This window comes from Cynara cardunculus (genome assembly GCF_001531365.2).
Source record: "Cynara cardunculus var. scolymus isolate 2C chromosome LG 17, CcrdV1, whole genome shotgun sequence".
NCBI lineage: Eukaryota > Viridiplantae > Streptophyta > Magnoliopsida > Asterales > Asteraceae > Cynara > Cynara cardunculus.
Window position 1 is genome coordinate 21,778,234 of NC_037544.1, and position 16,927 is coordinate 21,795,160.

At 36.1% G+C, this 16,927-nt stretch overlaps 2 protein-coding genes and 1 pseudogene across 4 annotated transcripts; 1 reads left to right on the forward strand and 2 right to left on the reverse strand.

Annotated features, from left to right (window-relative positions):
• Nucleotides 1–668: 668 nt before the first annotated feature.
• Nucleotides 669–10,338, forward strand: LOC112500221 (probable methyltransferase PMT26). Of its 3 annotated transcripts, none has more exons than XM_025103598.1 (10): nt 669–815; nt 2,434–3,420; nt 3,864–4,013; nt 7,926–8,196; nt 8,386–8,496; nt 8,586–8,760; nt 9,143–9,415; nt 9,491–9,685; nt 9,784–10,017; nt 10,133–10,338. In XM_025103598.1, exons 2-9 carry the CDS (start codon nt 2,464–2,466, stop codon nt 10,010–10,012), a joined length of 2,361 nt encoding a protein of 786 aa, XP_024959366.1. In that variant the 5' UTR covers nt 669–815; nt 2,434–2,463; the 3' UTR covers nt 10,013–10,017; nt 10,133–10,338. The 3 variants fall into 3 exon arrangements, with proteins under 3 accessions (XP_024959366.1, XP_024959367.1, XP_024959365.1); XM_025103599.1 differs by having other exon boundaries at nt 2,434–3,251; nt 3,327–3,420; nt 9,784–10,338; XM_025103597.1 differs by having other exon boundaries at nt 9,784–10,338.
• Nucleotides 10,339–10,765: 427 nt separating this feature from the next.
• On the reverse strand, nt 10,766–12,489 carry LOC112501193 (probable serine/threonine-protein kinase PBL10). Its single transcript, XM_025104877.1, has 5 exons — nt 12,224–12,489; nt 11,897–12,035; nt 11,686–11,819; nt 11,478–11,601; nt 10,766–11,329 (listed from the first exon to the last, which is right to left on the reverse strand). Exons 1-5 carry the CDS (start codon nt 12,470–12,472, stop codon nt 11,016–11,018), a joined length of 960 nt encoding a protein of 319 aa, XP_024960645.1. The 5' UTR covers nt 12,473–12,489; the 3' UTR covers nt 10,766–11,015.
• Nucleotides 12,490–12,500: 11 nt separating this feature from the next.
• On the reverse strand, nt 12,501–13,851 carry LOC112499906 (annotated as a pseudogene).
• Nucleotides 13,852–16,927: the final 3,076 nt, after the last annotated feature.

The window sequence follows — 16,927 nt, forward strand, 5'->3', positions numbered from 1 at the left end:
AGATGTTTATCTTGTATTTGATTATGTTTATCTGCAATTAATTACACGAATTCAGATATGGAGCTTTAATAAGTTGTACTTACGCACAATCTACTTGTAATCTTGAGTTTTAAGTAACATTAATAAACAGTACTTTACGCATAAAAAGTGGTTTTTAAGAGTTTTTGTCAAATGATTTATAATATATAATATATTTTTTATATATAATTTTATTTAAGTTCAATAATAAAACARTTTATTTTTGGTTTAATATTATAAATTTTATAAAGATAATAATTAAGTATTCTGTTARAATTTAATGATTATACTAATTATATTTTGGATTTTTTATATTTAAAATGAGATGTTTATCCTGTATTTGATTGTGTTTATCTGCAGTTAGTTACACGAATTCAGATATGGGATGAAATCGGATGAGGATGAACGGATTTAAGAATTTTTAAGAGTTTTAAGAGTTTTTAAGAGTTTTAGTCAAATGCTTTATAATATAGTATAGATAGATACAGATTAAATATTTTTTTTATTGTAATTATAGTTTTTTAAATTAAAAATCAAATAAAGAATATATATGTATATTTTTTTTGTAGATTTGGGTTTTAGTATTTTAGGAAGAACATTATAATGTTGAAGGTATGTCGTTTCAGAAATAAGTAGCGTCAATCTCACTTCCCCCACGTTGCAAATTGCAATCTCATCTCTCTCTCTCTCTCTCTCTCTCTCTCTCTCTGATCCGATTGTACTGCAGTCGCATCGACCACTAAGCGATGACCAGCTTGTTCTTCCTCTTTCAGATCCACTGTTAGCTTCCGATTAAGGTACGTGTTCAATCTACAATAACCCATCTACAGATCTATACCTTCACTACTACATCTGATCCATAACATCTTTTTCCTTCTTGTTTCATTATCATGTCCGTCAATCGGATTCGTTTTCCTAACTGTCAAAGGGGTTGGTCCATTCCAGCCTCCAACAGTATTAACATTTGGGGCGGGATACGATTGAAGCTAAACACTTGTAATCGTTTTATAGTTTGGTAGGTTCATGATGCGATAATGAGTAAATGCCATCGTACTTGTTGGATATGTGAGTTTTTTTTTTCAAACCGGAAGAAGAGCTGTGTTCTTACTGTTTATATGCAATATTGATATGGGTTTTGTTCTAAATTTCAAATCAGCGTGATTCTATTGCGGTACGTGTATGAAAGTTAGCTTACTACGCAAATTCGTTTCAGAGATAATTACAGGAGTCTTTTTTTAATCATTGTGGTTATAGTTACAAGAATTGCTGGAAAACATGTAGCTTAAGCTACCATTCTGTTTGCTCTTTTAATGGTTCCTACATGAATTTGTTACTTATGGAGAGTTTACCTGAGAGTATCCAGTTTAAAAATGTTCACATCCATGGATTGTGATTCTCAACATTGCTGTTGTTAATCTTTTGGATCAGCACTGTAACTCTTGAAGGATCTGGCTATAACTGATGTTGGCTCGGATGTTTTTATGAGATATAACATGATAATTTTTTTGTCTTTGTGTTTCTCAGTTCTTATGGTTTTTAAATTTTTTAAATTTTTAGCTGTGTTTTCTAGTGAGAGGTGAAAGCAGGCATCGAATAAATAAATCAAAGGAAGAAGTTAAGAGAAATATTAAAACAGGGTTAAACCAACATGAACTTGTCGTTTTCTTTAGGTATGACGTCTTCAAAAATGAACGGGTGATTTTCTAAATTTGCGATTTATAATTTTATTCAAATATGATGCTTGAAAACTTCCACAATAGTACACTTGTGTACTCTAAACTGAGACAAACTTGTTAATATCTTGGATTCTAAATTGAATTAAGCGTGATCTCTAAATTTACTATACATATTCGATGTTATAACGGTTGGAGCTTTTGACGGTTTTGTAGAGATTTCATACTATACAAAACATGTACATACACATATACACATACATCATAGTATTTAGTGGCTTGTGTCATATTTTTTTTCTCTCTCCCACTTCTTCTCTTTCGAGTGTTTTTAGAGGATGCGCTTACAATAATTTATACAATGTCATTTGGAATTAGAACTATGAGATGATTTGTAGCGCTGAGCTGCTTTCTCATCCAAATTGCATATGTCCTAATTTTGTTTGGTCCTATGCTTGAGAGGCTTTGGCAGCTTCACACACAAATAGATGTAGGAGATGCATTATCAACTTATACTTATTTGATCTCACCGTTTGTTTATACAGTTATACCTTATTTTCCAATATTGACATGGGTATCTCTATACAGTATTTCATATCATAACCATAAAAAGTCTACTTACCAAAGTTATCATTGATTTCAGCAAATTAGGTCCTAGTAAATAGATCTCTTACCCAATTGCCACTGTGATTTGTTGAATATCATTCCAAAAATTTGACAACATTCATAGCATCTTTTATTGCAGGTTTCAGATTTTTAGGAGATAATTCATATCATGGCACCGGGAAAACACTCTAAGGTTGATGGCAGAAAATCTACCAACAATTACTGTTCTACGGTAACACTGGTGGCTTTTGTGGCTCTCTGCTTGGTCGGCGTATGGATGATGACTTCATCCTCTGTTGTCCCTCTTCAAAGTTTAGGCACTACACAAAATAACAAGAATGAAGTTAGAACAGTAATAACTAAGAGCTATGATACCGAAGATAGCAATGATGAGAACAGTTCAAACGATGATGGGACTTCAACTCCTGATAACAGCAATTCGAAACAGTTCGAGGATAATCCTGGGGATTTACCTGAGGACGCAACAAAAGGAGATAGCAGTTCACAACAGGACAAAAGCAATCCTGTTAACAATTCTAAAGAGGACACAGAGATACATCAAGAAGAGAAAGTTACCAACTCAGAAGATGCATCAACAACTAAAACTGCAAATGAAAATGAAAAGGGAGATGCAGAATCTAAACCAGAGGATGGGGAGCTTAAAGATGAGGAGACAAGAGGCGATGGTGATAGAAACAATTCTGGAGGACAAGAAAACCATGAAGAGGGTAAGGAAGAAAAGGAGGTAAAACAGGATAGAGAGGACAAAGTTGATGCTCCGTCAATTGAGACATTGCCTGCTGGGGCCCAGTCAGAGCTTTTGAGTGAAACATCCGTTCAAAATGGATCATTTTCAACTCAGGCAACAGAGTCAAAGAATGAAAAGGAGGGGCATAAGTCACCAGAACCTGAGAAAAATAATGGGTACCATTGGAAACTTTGCAATGTGACTGCTGGGTCCGATTTTATTCCATGCCTTGATAACTTGCAAGCAATTAAGAGCCTTCGATCCACTAAGCATTATGAACACAGGGAAAGGCACTGTCCAGAGAACCCTCCTACATGCCTCGTTCCTCTACCTGAAGGATACCAACGCCCAATAGAGTGGCCTACAAGTAGGGAAAAGGTATAGTAGTTTCTTCACAGTAGATTCACTTATTTTGTTGATTTATGCCTTTGGACGCAGTGTCTTCTTTCTTCAAGTGTTTATACACACACATGCATGTGTACATGAGTGTGTAGTTATGCATTGTGTATGTCAACTTATTATATGCATGCATGTGTATTTTTACACCACTAAAAGATAAGAGTTTTAAGCTAATCTTCGACATCTCTGTATTACAAATGATATGGTTGTGTTTAACTTTTAAAACGATAAAGATGATTATTAACAACAGCTTTGTGATACAATTGGTAGTCATATAGGTTATTTTTTATATTAAAATCCAATATAATATCAAAGTTTGTATTACTCCCAAAAGTCTGAATGTATCTCCAAGTTGGAATAGAGGGATAGATCTTTGATGTGCTTCACATATAAACAATTGATGAATTTATGTTGTTTTGCAGATATGGTACCATAATGTTCCTCACACTAAGCTGGCAGAACTTAAGGGACACCAAAACTGGGTGAAAGTTACCGGTGAATTCCTTACGTTCCCTGGTGGTGGAACTCAGTTTAAGCATGGCGCCCTCCATTACATTGATTTCATACAAGAAGTAATACTTCTACTAGATTCATACCATTAGATCTGTGTGCTCTTGCTTGTCAGTGTTTCTCTGCCTTGGCTGTTCACTTAGAAATTTGATATTACAGTATAGATGCATGTTATTTACTTAGAACTCACTGGCCCACCCTTGTATGATTTATCCATATTCTATAAGGGGTGCTATTGTGGTCAAGGGGAAAAACGACAAATAGGTACTAATTGCTTATTTTGCATTTATGGACCTTACCTTGAATAATTATAATGAGAGCTGTGGTCTAGGAAGGGAAGGATCAATGCTTACATCAACACATTTGTAAGTAATGGGGCAACTTTCAAAGAAAGATCAAGTTGTTCATACCAATAGGTTCATCCTCTACAAAAGAAGAAAGGGGAGGACAATTTTTCCCTACATCCTTTATTGTGTACAATCAATACTAGATAGGGAACCACTTGGCTTGTGGCGCACTGATTAAGGCTCAGGGCGATGTAGTGGAAATCTCATCTTCCCCAGGTCCAAATCCAGGCACTGCCAAAGCTCATGTAGCCATGGAGGTTCACCTGCGATGACGTTAGGTCATACATGGTCACTCGGGGGATTAATCGGTGTGCGTAAGCTGACCCGGGTGCCAAAAAAAAAGACAAAAAAGTATATTAGATTGGAGGATCTGTAACCCCTAATCCTAAAAGATGGTTCAGAAGGCATCTCAGAGCCTAAATTAATTTGTTTTTGCTGTTTATAACTAAAGTATCATCTATCTGCTAGTGCCATCGAAATGATTCTTATACAATGGAATCTCGATGTTGACGACAATTATAGAATTTGCTTGCATGGGATTTCATTGTTTGAATTTTCAAATATCTTGAACCATCTTATCCTTTTTGTATGCTCTTAAAAGCACATTCTCATGAATTATATGTTACTCTCACACATGCTCATAATCATGCTAATAAGCATACTAATGAGAGAAGGGGCTTTTGAGAATCTCTTAATTGTATTGCCTTGAATATGACGTAAAGTCGGTGTCTACTCGTAGATTTTGACACTCCTCAAGTTGGAACATAGATGTCTGTCATGCTCAACTTAGCAGCATATGAAGTCTATTTGAGCCTTCCATAGTGGTTTTGTTATAATATCTATGAATTGATGTTCTGTATGAATACAAATACGCTGAATAGATAGAAGAACAGTTTGTGTACCATTATACAATCCTCTTAAGGTTATCATCAATATCTAGGTGTTCTGTATGATTATAGACTAGGTATCACAATGTAACCTGATTGGTTTGTCTGTGGGAGTTCATGAACTCATGCAACAAACATTTGGTCCATGTTTGTCTCGCAAAATAACATCTACACTAGCTTGATACTCAAAACTCTACACTAGACCATGATACATGTGTTGCTTCTTGCTCTTCCACGAGACTAACTTACCACTCAAAAAGACACAATAACCTGTAGCTAAATGACAGTAATTATCCAATTTGAAATTTGCATTCCTTCTCAACAAAGCGCTTACTTTGCAATGTTCATGATCAGAATACAAATACGGCTTTGAGATACCTTAAGATCTCAGCAACTGCATCCTAATGATCGATGTACAGAGAAGACACAAATTGACTGACTATACTTATGGACTAAGCAATGTCTGGTTGTGTAATACATAGATAATTAAGAATTCTCGTTAGCTGCTTGTATTTTTCTAGTTCTTTCATAGGATTCCTTGGCTAACCATGAGAGAATCTGTTATTTTGCAATCTAATAACCTATATTTTGACAAAAATGTAGTACACACTTCTTCGCACACAACAATATCCCCTGTTGAGATCAAGAAACCTTAAGCATCTAATCTCATTTTTTTTTGCAAGGCATCGATCTCCCCTTGCATATCCTTGCATCATCCTGGATTCTGCAATCTGTAGAGCCCCATGCTTATTTTTTGGAATAAAATGATTGTCTATGGCTGAGATAAGGGCATAGGATTGTGGTGTTATATCTGTATAGGCCAAGTGGTTTTGGATGGGATGTATGGATACAGGCACATATACCTTTTCTGGTTGCCAATGGATTCACCGGGAAAGGAGCAATAGGTGGTATGTCAAGCTGTTTATTGGGTCATACATTTTAGGCTGTATATCCAGTTGTCAAGAAGCATCTTGTATAATTCATTTGGATTTGTAGGCTGTATCATCAGATGGAGGGTGTTCAGGTGATGTATAGATATAGGAAGATGTGTGATAGTTGGTGGAACCTGGGAGTCAAACAACATCATTACCTAGTATAGGGTGCTCGATATTAGCACTAAGTGGATGTCTTTGTTGCCTGGCTTAGATCTGTGATTTGAGGATTTGAGGTACCTGTGTCCCAGTATCTTTTTGTCCTTTTCATGAAAGTCCTCTCCATTATTCTTGATAAAGTCACTGGTCGTGATGGTGACTAAATACCTCAAGGGTGCATGGATTTCCTCATTAGCTGGCCTACGACTGTGTCAAGCTGACTCCATCAGTTGGGAAGAATGGTCTATAGATAAGGTAAAAGCTAGACATATCCTAGAATCATATAGGGCTAAGGCTAATAAAGCAGTTCCGGGAATAAGATGTAGTTTAAGGGGGGTGTTCCTAGGTAGTAGCCTAGTAGGTAGTCGTGTAACTGGTGGTTGTGTTGGCACTAATGACAACCGTTGGTAGCAATACCACTGCAGGAGGCTCTTATGTTAGGTATCTGCTTTTGGAACGTAATATACGTGTCCGTGGTTAAGAGAGCTTCCTGATTAGGTCTGACTCTGGGAACCCCTTATTTTGTCATGGTCAGGGCAATACCATTAACAACTTCATCAAACAAATTTCTCTGAACACAATTCTGTAATGTAATAGGCGACTCAATGACCGTGTGCGCATAAGATATGGGGGTCTTAGTTAAAGGTATCTTGTCAATGATAAATATCAAATTACTAACTTCATGGGAACACAATAGCTAGCTAGATTCCAAATGATTTTCTGAGGCATTGGATGTAATAGGTTTCCTGTATGTGTTGGCGATGAAACTTCGTTTTTGAATCTTGTCGAGCATGATATTTTTGTGCTCCCATTATTTAGGTGCTATTTCCAGTTATTTAGGGAAATAAGCAATTGCTAATCCATATCTACTTTTATTTATGGAGGAGGTTTTGATACTGCTTGTTCCTTTTCTTTGATTAGTCTTGTTGTATATCATATGGGGTGTGCCCCCAAGATTGTATGACTGTTGTTGGTAGTCTTATTGGATAATTGGATTTATCCAAAGCAATATTTATGAGGTGCTGGAAGAAATATGTAAACATTGTTAAACTTGGGGTGCAACATAGGCCAGATATTAATAGAAACAGAAAAGAAAAATAATGGAAATATAGGGACTTGATCCTTGTACGTCTCCCACAGTTAGAACGTGTTTTACTATCTAATCTTTTTTTCTGGCTGGCATTAGATTCTCTGGGTTCATGAATTTCTTAGGTAAAGTATTTCCACATCAGTTTTGCAATTTACAAAGTTAACCCCCTACATTTTATAAACTTTCTCTAAAATCACGAAGTTTCACTCAACTCCAAAGGGTTCTCAGGTCTGCCCTTGTGAATACACACACAGTTCATGTAAACAATGTTTTAATTTGGTGTTTGGTCCTTAATTCCAGACAATAGAAATACAATTACTTGTGTAGGTAACATAGGTTTCATAGGGTTCATTTGGGGCTGGGGGTTTCTATTGATTCCAACAATTTTACATATTATAGTTTGTGGATTGAGAGAAAATCTTCTTTAAGACGTGTACTGCTAAGGACTCATTTAGTTTCTAATTATGATCACAAAGTATATCCCAACTTCTTTGAGAATTAAATTTTGCTTTGCTTGAACTTACAAAATGTTACTAAGATTTAGCTATTGTTACTACAGATTGTGCCTGAGATTGGGTGGGGAAAACGGTCACGTGTAATATTGGATGTTGGATGTGGGGTTGCTAGCTTTGGAGGATTTCTCTTTGATAGAGATGTTCTGACCATGTCTTTAGCTCCAAAAGATGAACATGAAGCTCAGGTTCAGTTTGCACTTGAGAGGGGAATACCTGCCCTATCGGCTGTGATGGGTACACAGAGACTTCCTTTTCCTGGTAGAGTTTTCGATATTGTGCACTGTGCCCGCTGCAGAGTTCCATGGCATATTGAAGGTATTGTATTCTTCCTTATATATAACTTCCTTCTTTTTATTGCTGAGTTCGCTAGCAAAAACTAGCAGAAGAGAGATAACACATATTGGCTGCAAAAATGAAAAGGAAAACAAATAGATTTCTATGCATGTGAAATATATATTCTTTGAAACATCTTTTAGTTCTTTATATCACTATTATTCTCTGTAGGCGGTAAACTTCTCTTGGAGTTGAATCGTCTATTACGACCTGGTGGTTTCTTCGTCTGGTCTGCTACTCCTATCTATCAGAAACTTCCAGAAGATGTCGGGATTTGGGAAGGTATGTTCTCTTGTAGCTATTAGGTTTCCTTCTAAAAACAGTAACTTGCATTATTTAAGTAAGTATCTATCATTTGCAAAATTTGGCAGCAATGACAAAGTTAACGAAGTCAATGTGCTGGGAGGTGAAGGGAGTTGGCAAGGACAAAATAAACAAAGTGGGTGTGGCTGTATATCAGAAGCCCATGTCTAATGAATGCTATGAAGGAAGATCACAAAATGAGCCTCCACTCTGCAAAGAATCGGATGATCCAAATGCTGCCTGGTACTATTTTTTTTTTTCAAAACTACTTTTTGAAAATATTGATCAACAATTCAATTGCCTTTTGTGTCTCATCTTCCACTTTAGGCCGAGTCAATGAAGGAGCTATGAATCGTGTACGCCCTATTGAATCTTAATGCCACCTGTTATATTTCCTAGTTACGTGTTATATTATCTATCTTATTACCTGCTTGCACACACCTTTGTGTTATGCACATGAAACAGCCTTTTGATCCTGGTGGTTGAGGTAAGGTGTGCATACATCTTACCCCTCCCAGACCCTACTTTGGTGTATCTCGGATTCGTTTGTTTGGTTTACTATTTAAACATTTGGATTTTGGCAATTCTTTACTTAATTGTAATGTGACGTCTGTGATGTGTTTAGGAAAGTACCTTTGCAAGCATGCATGCACGAGGTACCTGTTGCCGCACCAGTGCGTGGGTCCCGGTGGCCCGAGCAATGGCCATCAAGGGTGGAAAAATCACCATACTGGTTGTTGTCATCCCAGGTTGGTGTTTATGGGAAAGCAGCACCCGAGGATTTCACTGCAGACTTTGAACACTGGAAACGTGTGGTCACCAAATCGTATATGAATGGCTTAGGGATAAATTGGTCAACAGTGAGGAATGTGATGGACATGAGAGCTATATATGGAGGGTAAGCAAAATGATTTATTGTTAATGAAGATTGGAATGGTGAAAATTTATAATCTGTTAAACGGCTGTATTGCAGATTTGCAGCTGCTTTAAAAGACAAGAACATTTGGGTGATGAACGTGGTCTCAGTTGATTCTCCGGATACACTACCCATAATATATGAGCGAGGACTATTTGGAATATATCATGACTGGTGCGAATCATTCAGCACATACCCAAGATCTTATGATCTTCTCCATGCAGACCATCTATTCTCCAAGATCAAAAATAAGTGAGCATGCCTTTTTCTTCTTTGATTTGGTTTTGGTATGATTATATGTTCCAAAAGGTGAATAGTATCTGAATCCATTTATAAACTGATGTTTACAGATGTAATATGACGGCTTTGGTTGCGGAGGTGGATAGGATCTTGCGACCCGAAGGGAACCTAATTGTTCGTGATACAGTAGAGACCATCAATGAAGTGGAGAACATGTTGCGGTCCATGAATTGGGAAGTCCGGTTAACCTACTCAAAGGACAAGGAAGGATTGCTATGCGTGCAAAAGAGCATGTGGAGGCCCGTAGAGGTAGAAACCATCCCGTATGCCGTCGGTTAAAAGAGGTAACATATGTTCTTTTCGAATTGGTGTTCTTGTATCATAGTATTTTAGCCGGTTAGCGCTTGTTCTTGATTACGAGGTGGAGTTTAAGTTGTGGGTATTGTGGTCTGATTGTAGGAGATGCTACGTAACGTTTATTTTTAAAACTGCATGCATTCGTTGGAGAGGGCTTCATGTTGGAATTAGACATGCAAATTTTGAGTGTATTTTCTTGGAATTTTGTTTTAAGCTGTCTTATTAGTTATTAGGGTTTTTATAATCTTATTGCTTTTAATTATAGCTTTTTTAATATAGTTATCTGTACTGATGATACTTTTCTATCAGACCCTACCTCCAAAAATGATGTTTGATTCTATTGATACTTTTTGAGTTAGGGTAACATATAACCCATGGGTTACTCATCCAACTAGTTTGGATAACAGATTTGATCAAATGCTTACCCGTCAAGCGTTTATTGACACTTATCTTGTCGGATAACATTATTGGTCATCAAAATGAATTCGTTTCTTTCCTGGTAAGCGCTAGCTAGGCAAGAGTCTTCTCTTTTACTTGTGAGATAAGAACCTTAGTTGTTGCCATGTTTTTTACCCGGAAAAATTTACAAAAAGAAATTTAAAATTATGGATCTAAGACAATTTTGATAAACCTTGTAAAAAAGTGACAAACCAACCTGTAAAAATGACTATTTAAATTAACTTAAAAAAATTATCAACATTAATAAACAAATTCAATATATACAATACAAGTAGGAACACATGTAAAACGTTTTCTCTTCAATGAATGTTGACTTTTTGATCTATAAAGACTATTAAAACCAAAATCAGCAAAAAAAGGTCAGATCAAGAAGTAATTAGGGAGAAGTTCATATATTTGAAGTACCTCATTAAGCTCCCCAACTCAGAGTATGATGTTATCCCAAGCTAGATGGGAGAATAAGCAACGGTATTTAACGCATATCAAACTGTTGTCATGCATCACCATGTCTCAAGTTGTCCTTCCATTACTTGTTAACGACATATATTTGTTCCAAAATCTGCAAAATTTCTTCACTCGAAGGTCTGTACTTGGGATTGTATGCGATACATCTTAATGCGAGTTCAGCATATTTGATAGCAGCTTCTAGGGGGTAATTCTGATCAAAACGTCGATCCATAATTTTCCTTAGCTTTTTTCTACTTGCAAGGATTGGCCTTGCCCATTTGACCAGATTGTGTTCCATACTAGTCCCTGTGGGGTCAAACGCCTGTCGAAGGGTTAGAGTTTCGAGCAACACCACTCCAAAACCGTAGATGTCACTCTTCACAGTCAAATGACCTGTAACCATTGACGTGTGTTGTTTAGAATCAGAAATCTCAAATGTCTATTGTCTTTTGCCCAATATGGTCCAAAGTTCCCATTAGCTCATTTAGTTTTTCTACTTGTAAAAATATACAACTCTTTAAGGAAATATGTAGCAACATACCCGTCTGATAATACTCCGGGGCTACATAACCCAAGGTTCCAACAACCCTTGTACTAACATGTGTTTTCCCGATTTCAGGACCAAGTTTCGCTAAACTAAAATCCCCTAGTTTTGCATTAAAATCCTGCAATGAGACATGTTCAAAATAAATGGCATGAAAGATGAAACGATGACCGCCATAAAATCAGAAACAGCGCAAGAGTAGTACTTGGTCCAGGAATATATTTGAGCTCTTAACATCACGGAATATGACTTGAGCTTCTGATGAATGCAAATACGCAAGTCCACGCGCAACTCCTATCATTATCATAAGGCATGTTCCCCATGAAAGTGGTTTCGCATCTGCAAAATTATCCGTGTTGACAAAAAGATCGAAGAACTAATACAACAATGATGATAGAGATTCTAATATAACTTACTTGCGAATAAAACATGATCAAAGCTTTGGTTCTGCATGTACTCGTAAACAAGCAAGTATTCATGTCTTTTATCGTTGCAGTATCCGATTGGAGTAATGATATTTGGATGAGCCAACCGTCCTAACAACCTCATCTCTATCTGAACTCACAAAACTTTTTAGTTACTTTCAGCCAAAAAGATTCATAAAACAAAATTTTTAAGTACAATGCCAGCTGAATCATTACAGAAGAGTGATCCGACTCAGGTTGTGTTAGCTGTCTGCATGTGGTACAATTTGAATCATAACTTGATGATAATCATCCAAATTTTTTGTTTCCGGAACTTACCTTCCATGCATCATGTCCTTGAATACCTTTTCCGAGCCTTTTAACAGCAACAACAATTCCAACACCTCGTTTTGATGGGGCGAATGTGTTCTTGTCCACCCAACATAAGAACACCCCTCCGAAACCTTCTTCACCCAACAGAAGATCTGGGCTGAAGTTACTTGTAGCCCTTTTCAAATCAGCAAACTTGAATTCTTTCAAATTTGGAATTTTATGATCTGCAGGAAGTTCTCTTGTATCCTCAAGCATAGTGTGGTCAGCTCCTACTGTGTTACCACCAGTTCTAGTGTTGCCTCCTTACTGTGTTACCACCAGTTCTAGTGTTGCCTCTGGTATTACTTGATAGCTTTGAATCACCCTGGGCTGAAATAGATGAACGTAAACAGATTATATAAATAAATTGCTGTTTTGACGATGGTTCATCCGATTTTAGAAATACTAATGGTACGCTTTTCCGCATAACTACCCTTTGGCATTTACGTTGTGAGATGTCATTTTGTTGTATTTTCATTGATGTCTTCTGCTAACAGCGAAGATGGGGTACATATGCACAAGTTTAGAGGAGAATGAAATACCAGAGTTATCTCCGTTAGGGGAAGGAAATCATATCAATCATTCTACCAAATATTGTTTTGCCTCCGAGTCCGGGTTGCAAAGAATTATTGAATTTCTCTTGTGCGGTTAGTACAGATTGAAGACCGGCCACAACATCTGTCATGGTAGACCGTTGCTTTGGATTGTTATGCAAACAACTCTTGGCGATTTGAACAAACTCTTTCAAGCATTTTGGGGATATTTCACCCCTTATATCTGAATCAATGATATGCTTTAAATTCCCTTCTTTGATGGATTCTTGAGCCCATCTTGCTAAATTCCATTGCTCCTCATCAAGACTACGATCCACTGCACGCTTTCGACATAGCACTTCCAACAACACCACCCCGAAAGCATACACATCAGACTTCCTTGTCAGCTTTCCAGTGGCGTAATAATCAGGATCAAAATACCCAAAAGTGCCTTTCACAACTGTCTTGACGTAAGTGGATGGCTGGTTCGTTGGGCTTATTTTGGACAACCCAAAGTCCGAAATCTTAGCTGCCCAACTTTCATCTAGCAAAATATTTGAGGTCTTGACATCACGATGTATAACTCCAACCCGAATTCCCGGTGTGAAGGTAGTGTAACCCACGGGCGGCACCTATGCAGATGTTGAGTCGTTGAAGCCAAGAAAGAGGGGTAGCGAGATTATGGAGATGATCTTCAAGTGTTCCATTGGGCATATATTGATACACAAGGATCATCTCTTTTTCATAATTACAATAACCAATCAGAGACAGAAGATTACAATGCCTAAACTTAGAAAGCATCTCAACTTCAGCCCAAAATTCAGCTGATCCTTGATTGGACATGGAATCCAAACGTTTAATGGCTGCAACCACAAGACTTGATCCATTGAGGATGTTAGCTCTGTAAACTATTCCAAATCCACCGTGCCCAATTATTAATGATTCGTCAAAGTCATTGGTTGCTAGCTGAATCTCAGGAAATTCGAAGTGACGGCATGGTTGTAACTCTTGTAAGCCGGAGGAGGAGGAGGAGGGTTCAGACTCCTTGTCAGCAAAGAACATAACTATTAGTGAATAGGGATGGAGACGAAGAAGTAGAGTCTGAGATGGTTGGTCCAATCATCCATAGTTGATGATATTAAAGCATACCTACAAAATGAGGAAAGGAAAGAGTCCAGCAGCCTACATTTTTCGTTTTATCTGGTGGACAACACTGACTTCTTTGGATTAAAAAATATGACTTCTTTGGATTAAAAAATATATGTAAGGATAATTTTTTTTAAATAACTATGAGTTTATGAGTTATGAGTTATGAGTTCCATGATATTAATTCTTTTATTTATAATTTTTTAATTATATTATTTTTAAAAATATTAAAATAATCTATAAAATTTAAAATACAATTTTTTGTAAAAATAATTACATTTTCAAGTCTTTTATATATATCTTATTTATTTTTTAAATTATTACATTTTTAACGTCGGCTTGAGTTTAATATTGAAATTAGTCAAAGTAGTTTAAAATTTCATCAAACATTGTATATTTGACATAAATTAGTGATTAAGGTCATTAAAACTAATATATTTTAAATTACGGTTAATTAAAAGATTATATAAAAATAAAATCAATATATAATAGTATAAATGAAAATTATATATAATATTAATTTATATATACAGCTGTATAGTGTATATATATATATATTATATAATATAACTTAAAATAATATTAATATACAATGAATAATAATAATAATAATAATAATAATAATAATAATAATAATAATAATAATATAATATAATATATTATTGATGAGATTTGACGTTTGATGAAAAATAAAGTTGTTACAAATTTCAATGCATTCAATACCATTCAACACCCTTATTAAAGGGGTGCCATTAGCACTCCCTTTTATTAATTCAAAATATGTGAATCTCGTTACAGAAAATGCTTTCATAATGTTTTGATGATTTATGTTTACTATATATATTTGCGAATGATTCTGTTGAGAAAAAAAGTTATGTTGAGAAAACGTAACAAGATATCTAAATCTTTGATCATTTTTAATCTCATCTCATTGATTGTGTTTTAGGAAAAAATTGATCCGGTTGCACCTCATTAGTGCTATTGTCATCCAATTTAGATTGATCCAAGGGTCTAGATCTATTCTTACGCTTATCACCATAACTTATATTCTCACTGGAAACCAACCCTATATATATGATTTACGGGTTATATATATTGTGATGTAGTCTTAGAGGGTGTTTGGTTAGAGGTATTAATCAATAGTCAATGAGAATGATAATAAAAGATATTGTTTGATTTTATATAATATAATGAGTTCATTCCCTTAAAAGCCCAAATTTTCATTCCAGGTCAAAACTATGGGAAATGAAAAGTCATTCCCATTTTCATTCCCTATCATTTTCATTCCACAACTTGAAATAAGCAACATCTTAATTTCACCAATAGAAAGAAGATAGAGAGAATTGATGAGGCAGAGGCCATGTTTCTTTTTTCTTCGCACAGTTGCCCCCAATCAAAAGTGAACTTTCTTTTTACCCTATCTCTCTATGACCCTTGTTTTTTTGGTTGTGTTGATGCTCGACTTATGCCTCTCTGCTGCTGCTTCTTTGTGGGCAGAGGTGGATCCAAAAAATTTACTGATGGAGGTCGGAATTTAAGTAATGGTCATGTGCCGATGTGGTTGACAATTTTCTTCGTCTGATTTATCTCTTTGGTTAAGGTGATACTCTAATACTCTACACTTAACAAAAAGTTCTTTAATCATAATTTAAGTCAAAACTCTTATAAAACTCTCAATATATGTATGATTTACAATTGAGCTCTTCTTTCTAATTCACTAGAAGATAAAGCTTTATATAGGGTCAAACAATAAACCCTTCTAGTCAAAGTCAACAACTCTAACAAAGTCAAACACTAACTTTACAATTATAGACAATTATAAACTTTCAAAACGAATACAATTTAACACTAAAATTCAGTCCCAACACAACGTTTTAATTGTCTTCTTATTGATCTTAGGACTGTAAGAAGGGAATATTCTAATTCTGAAACTTTAACTAAGTTTCTAGAATGTCTTCCTGAATCTTGGGACACTTATTCCTTGTGTTGTAAGATGTCCAATGACATGTCCTCTCTCCCCCCTCTCTCTCTCTCTTTACGTGATCCTGCTTAATCATGAGCAGATCAAAGATTCTAGAGAAATGAAAAGCTCTTCATTAGCTTTGATCTCTGAAGATGCTTCAGCTGAAACCCCTTCTTCTTTTTCTTCCTCTCTTCCTCCTGTTGTAATTACAGATTTAGACTCTACTAACTCTAAGGATGCATCAGAATCTGATCTTGCAGATTTTGATGAATCCCTGGCGCTTTTGACTAAATTTTTTAGGAGATTCGCCAACAAAAGCAACTTCCGCAGATCTCCCTCGCTGACCTTAAAGGAAAAGTCAAAGTATAATAAAATAGACAAGGCTTCAGCGATCTGCTACAACTGTCACCGCACTGGTCACTTTGCAGGTGAATGTAGATCAAAGAAGACTGCAACGCCATCCTCCAAAACCCCATCCTATTTCAGGTCTAGGGATGACAAATACCTGAAGCTGAAAGAGAAGTACAAGAAGATGAAGAATCACCAGCGAAAGGCCAAAGGTCTTATTGCTGAAGAGCATGATTGGGCTGATTCATCTGATGAATCATCATTTGATGAGGAAGATGCGGCCTATCTTAGCTTAATGGCCAAGGATGTCAAAAAAGAAGCTTCAGAGACATCTACTTCAAATGATCCCTCATCTCCTTCTCCTGCTCAGGTATGTATCCTGAATGTTCTTCTTCTTCTTCTTCTTCTTCTTCTTACCGGGTCATTTCTCAAGAACAATAGCTAAAGGCCCTGAAACTACCACTTACCATATTCCGAATTCAACGGTTTTAATAAATCCCCTACAGTAGTTCGTCTTGGACCAGATCTAGAACCGTTCTCAACAGTGGGCGTATTTGGCCAATTGACACATCTGAAGGAATAAATGTTGGACATGAATTCAAGTTCTGGATTTTAGAATTGTCTTCTTCTTCTTCTTCTTCTTCTTCTTCTTCTTCTTCTTCTTCTTCTTCTTCTTCTTCT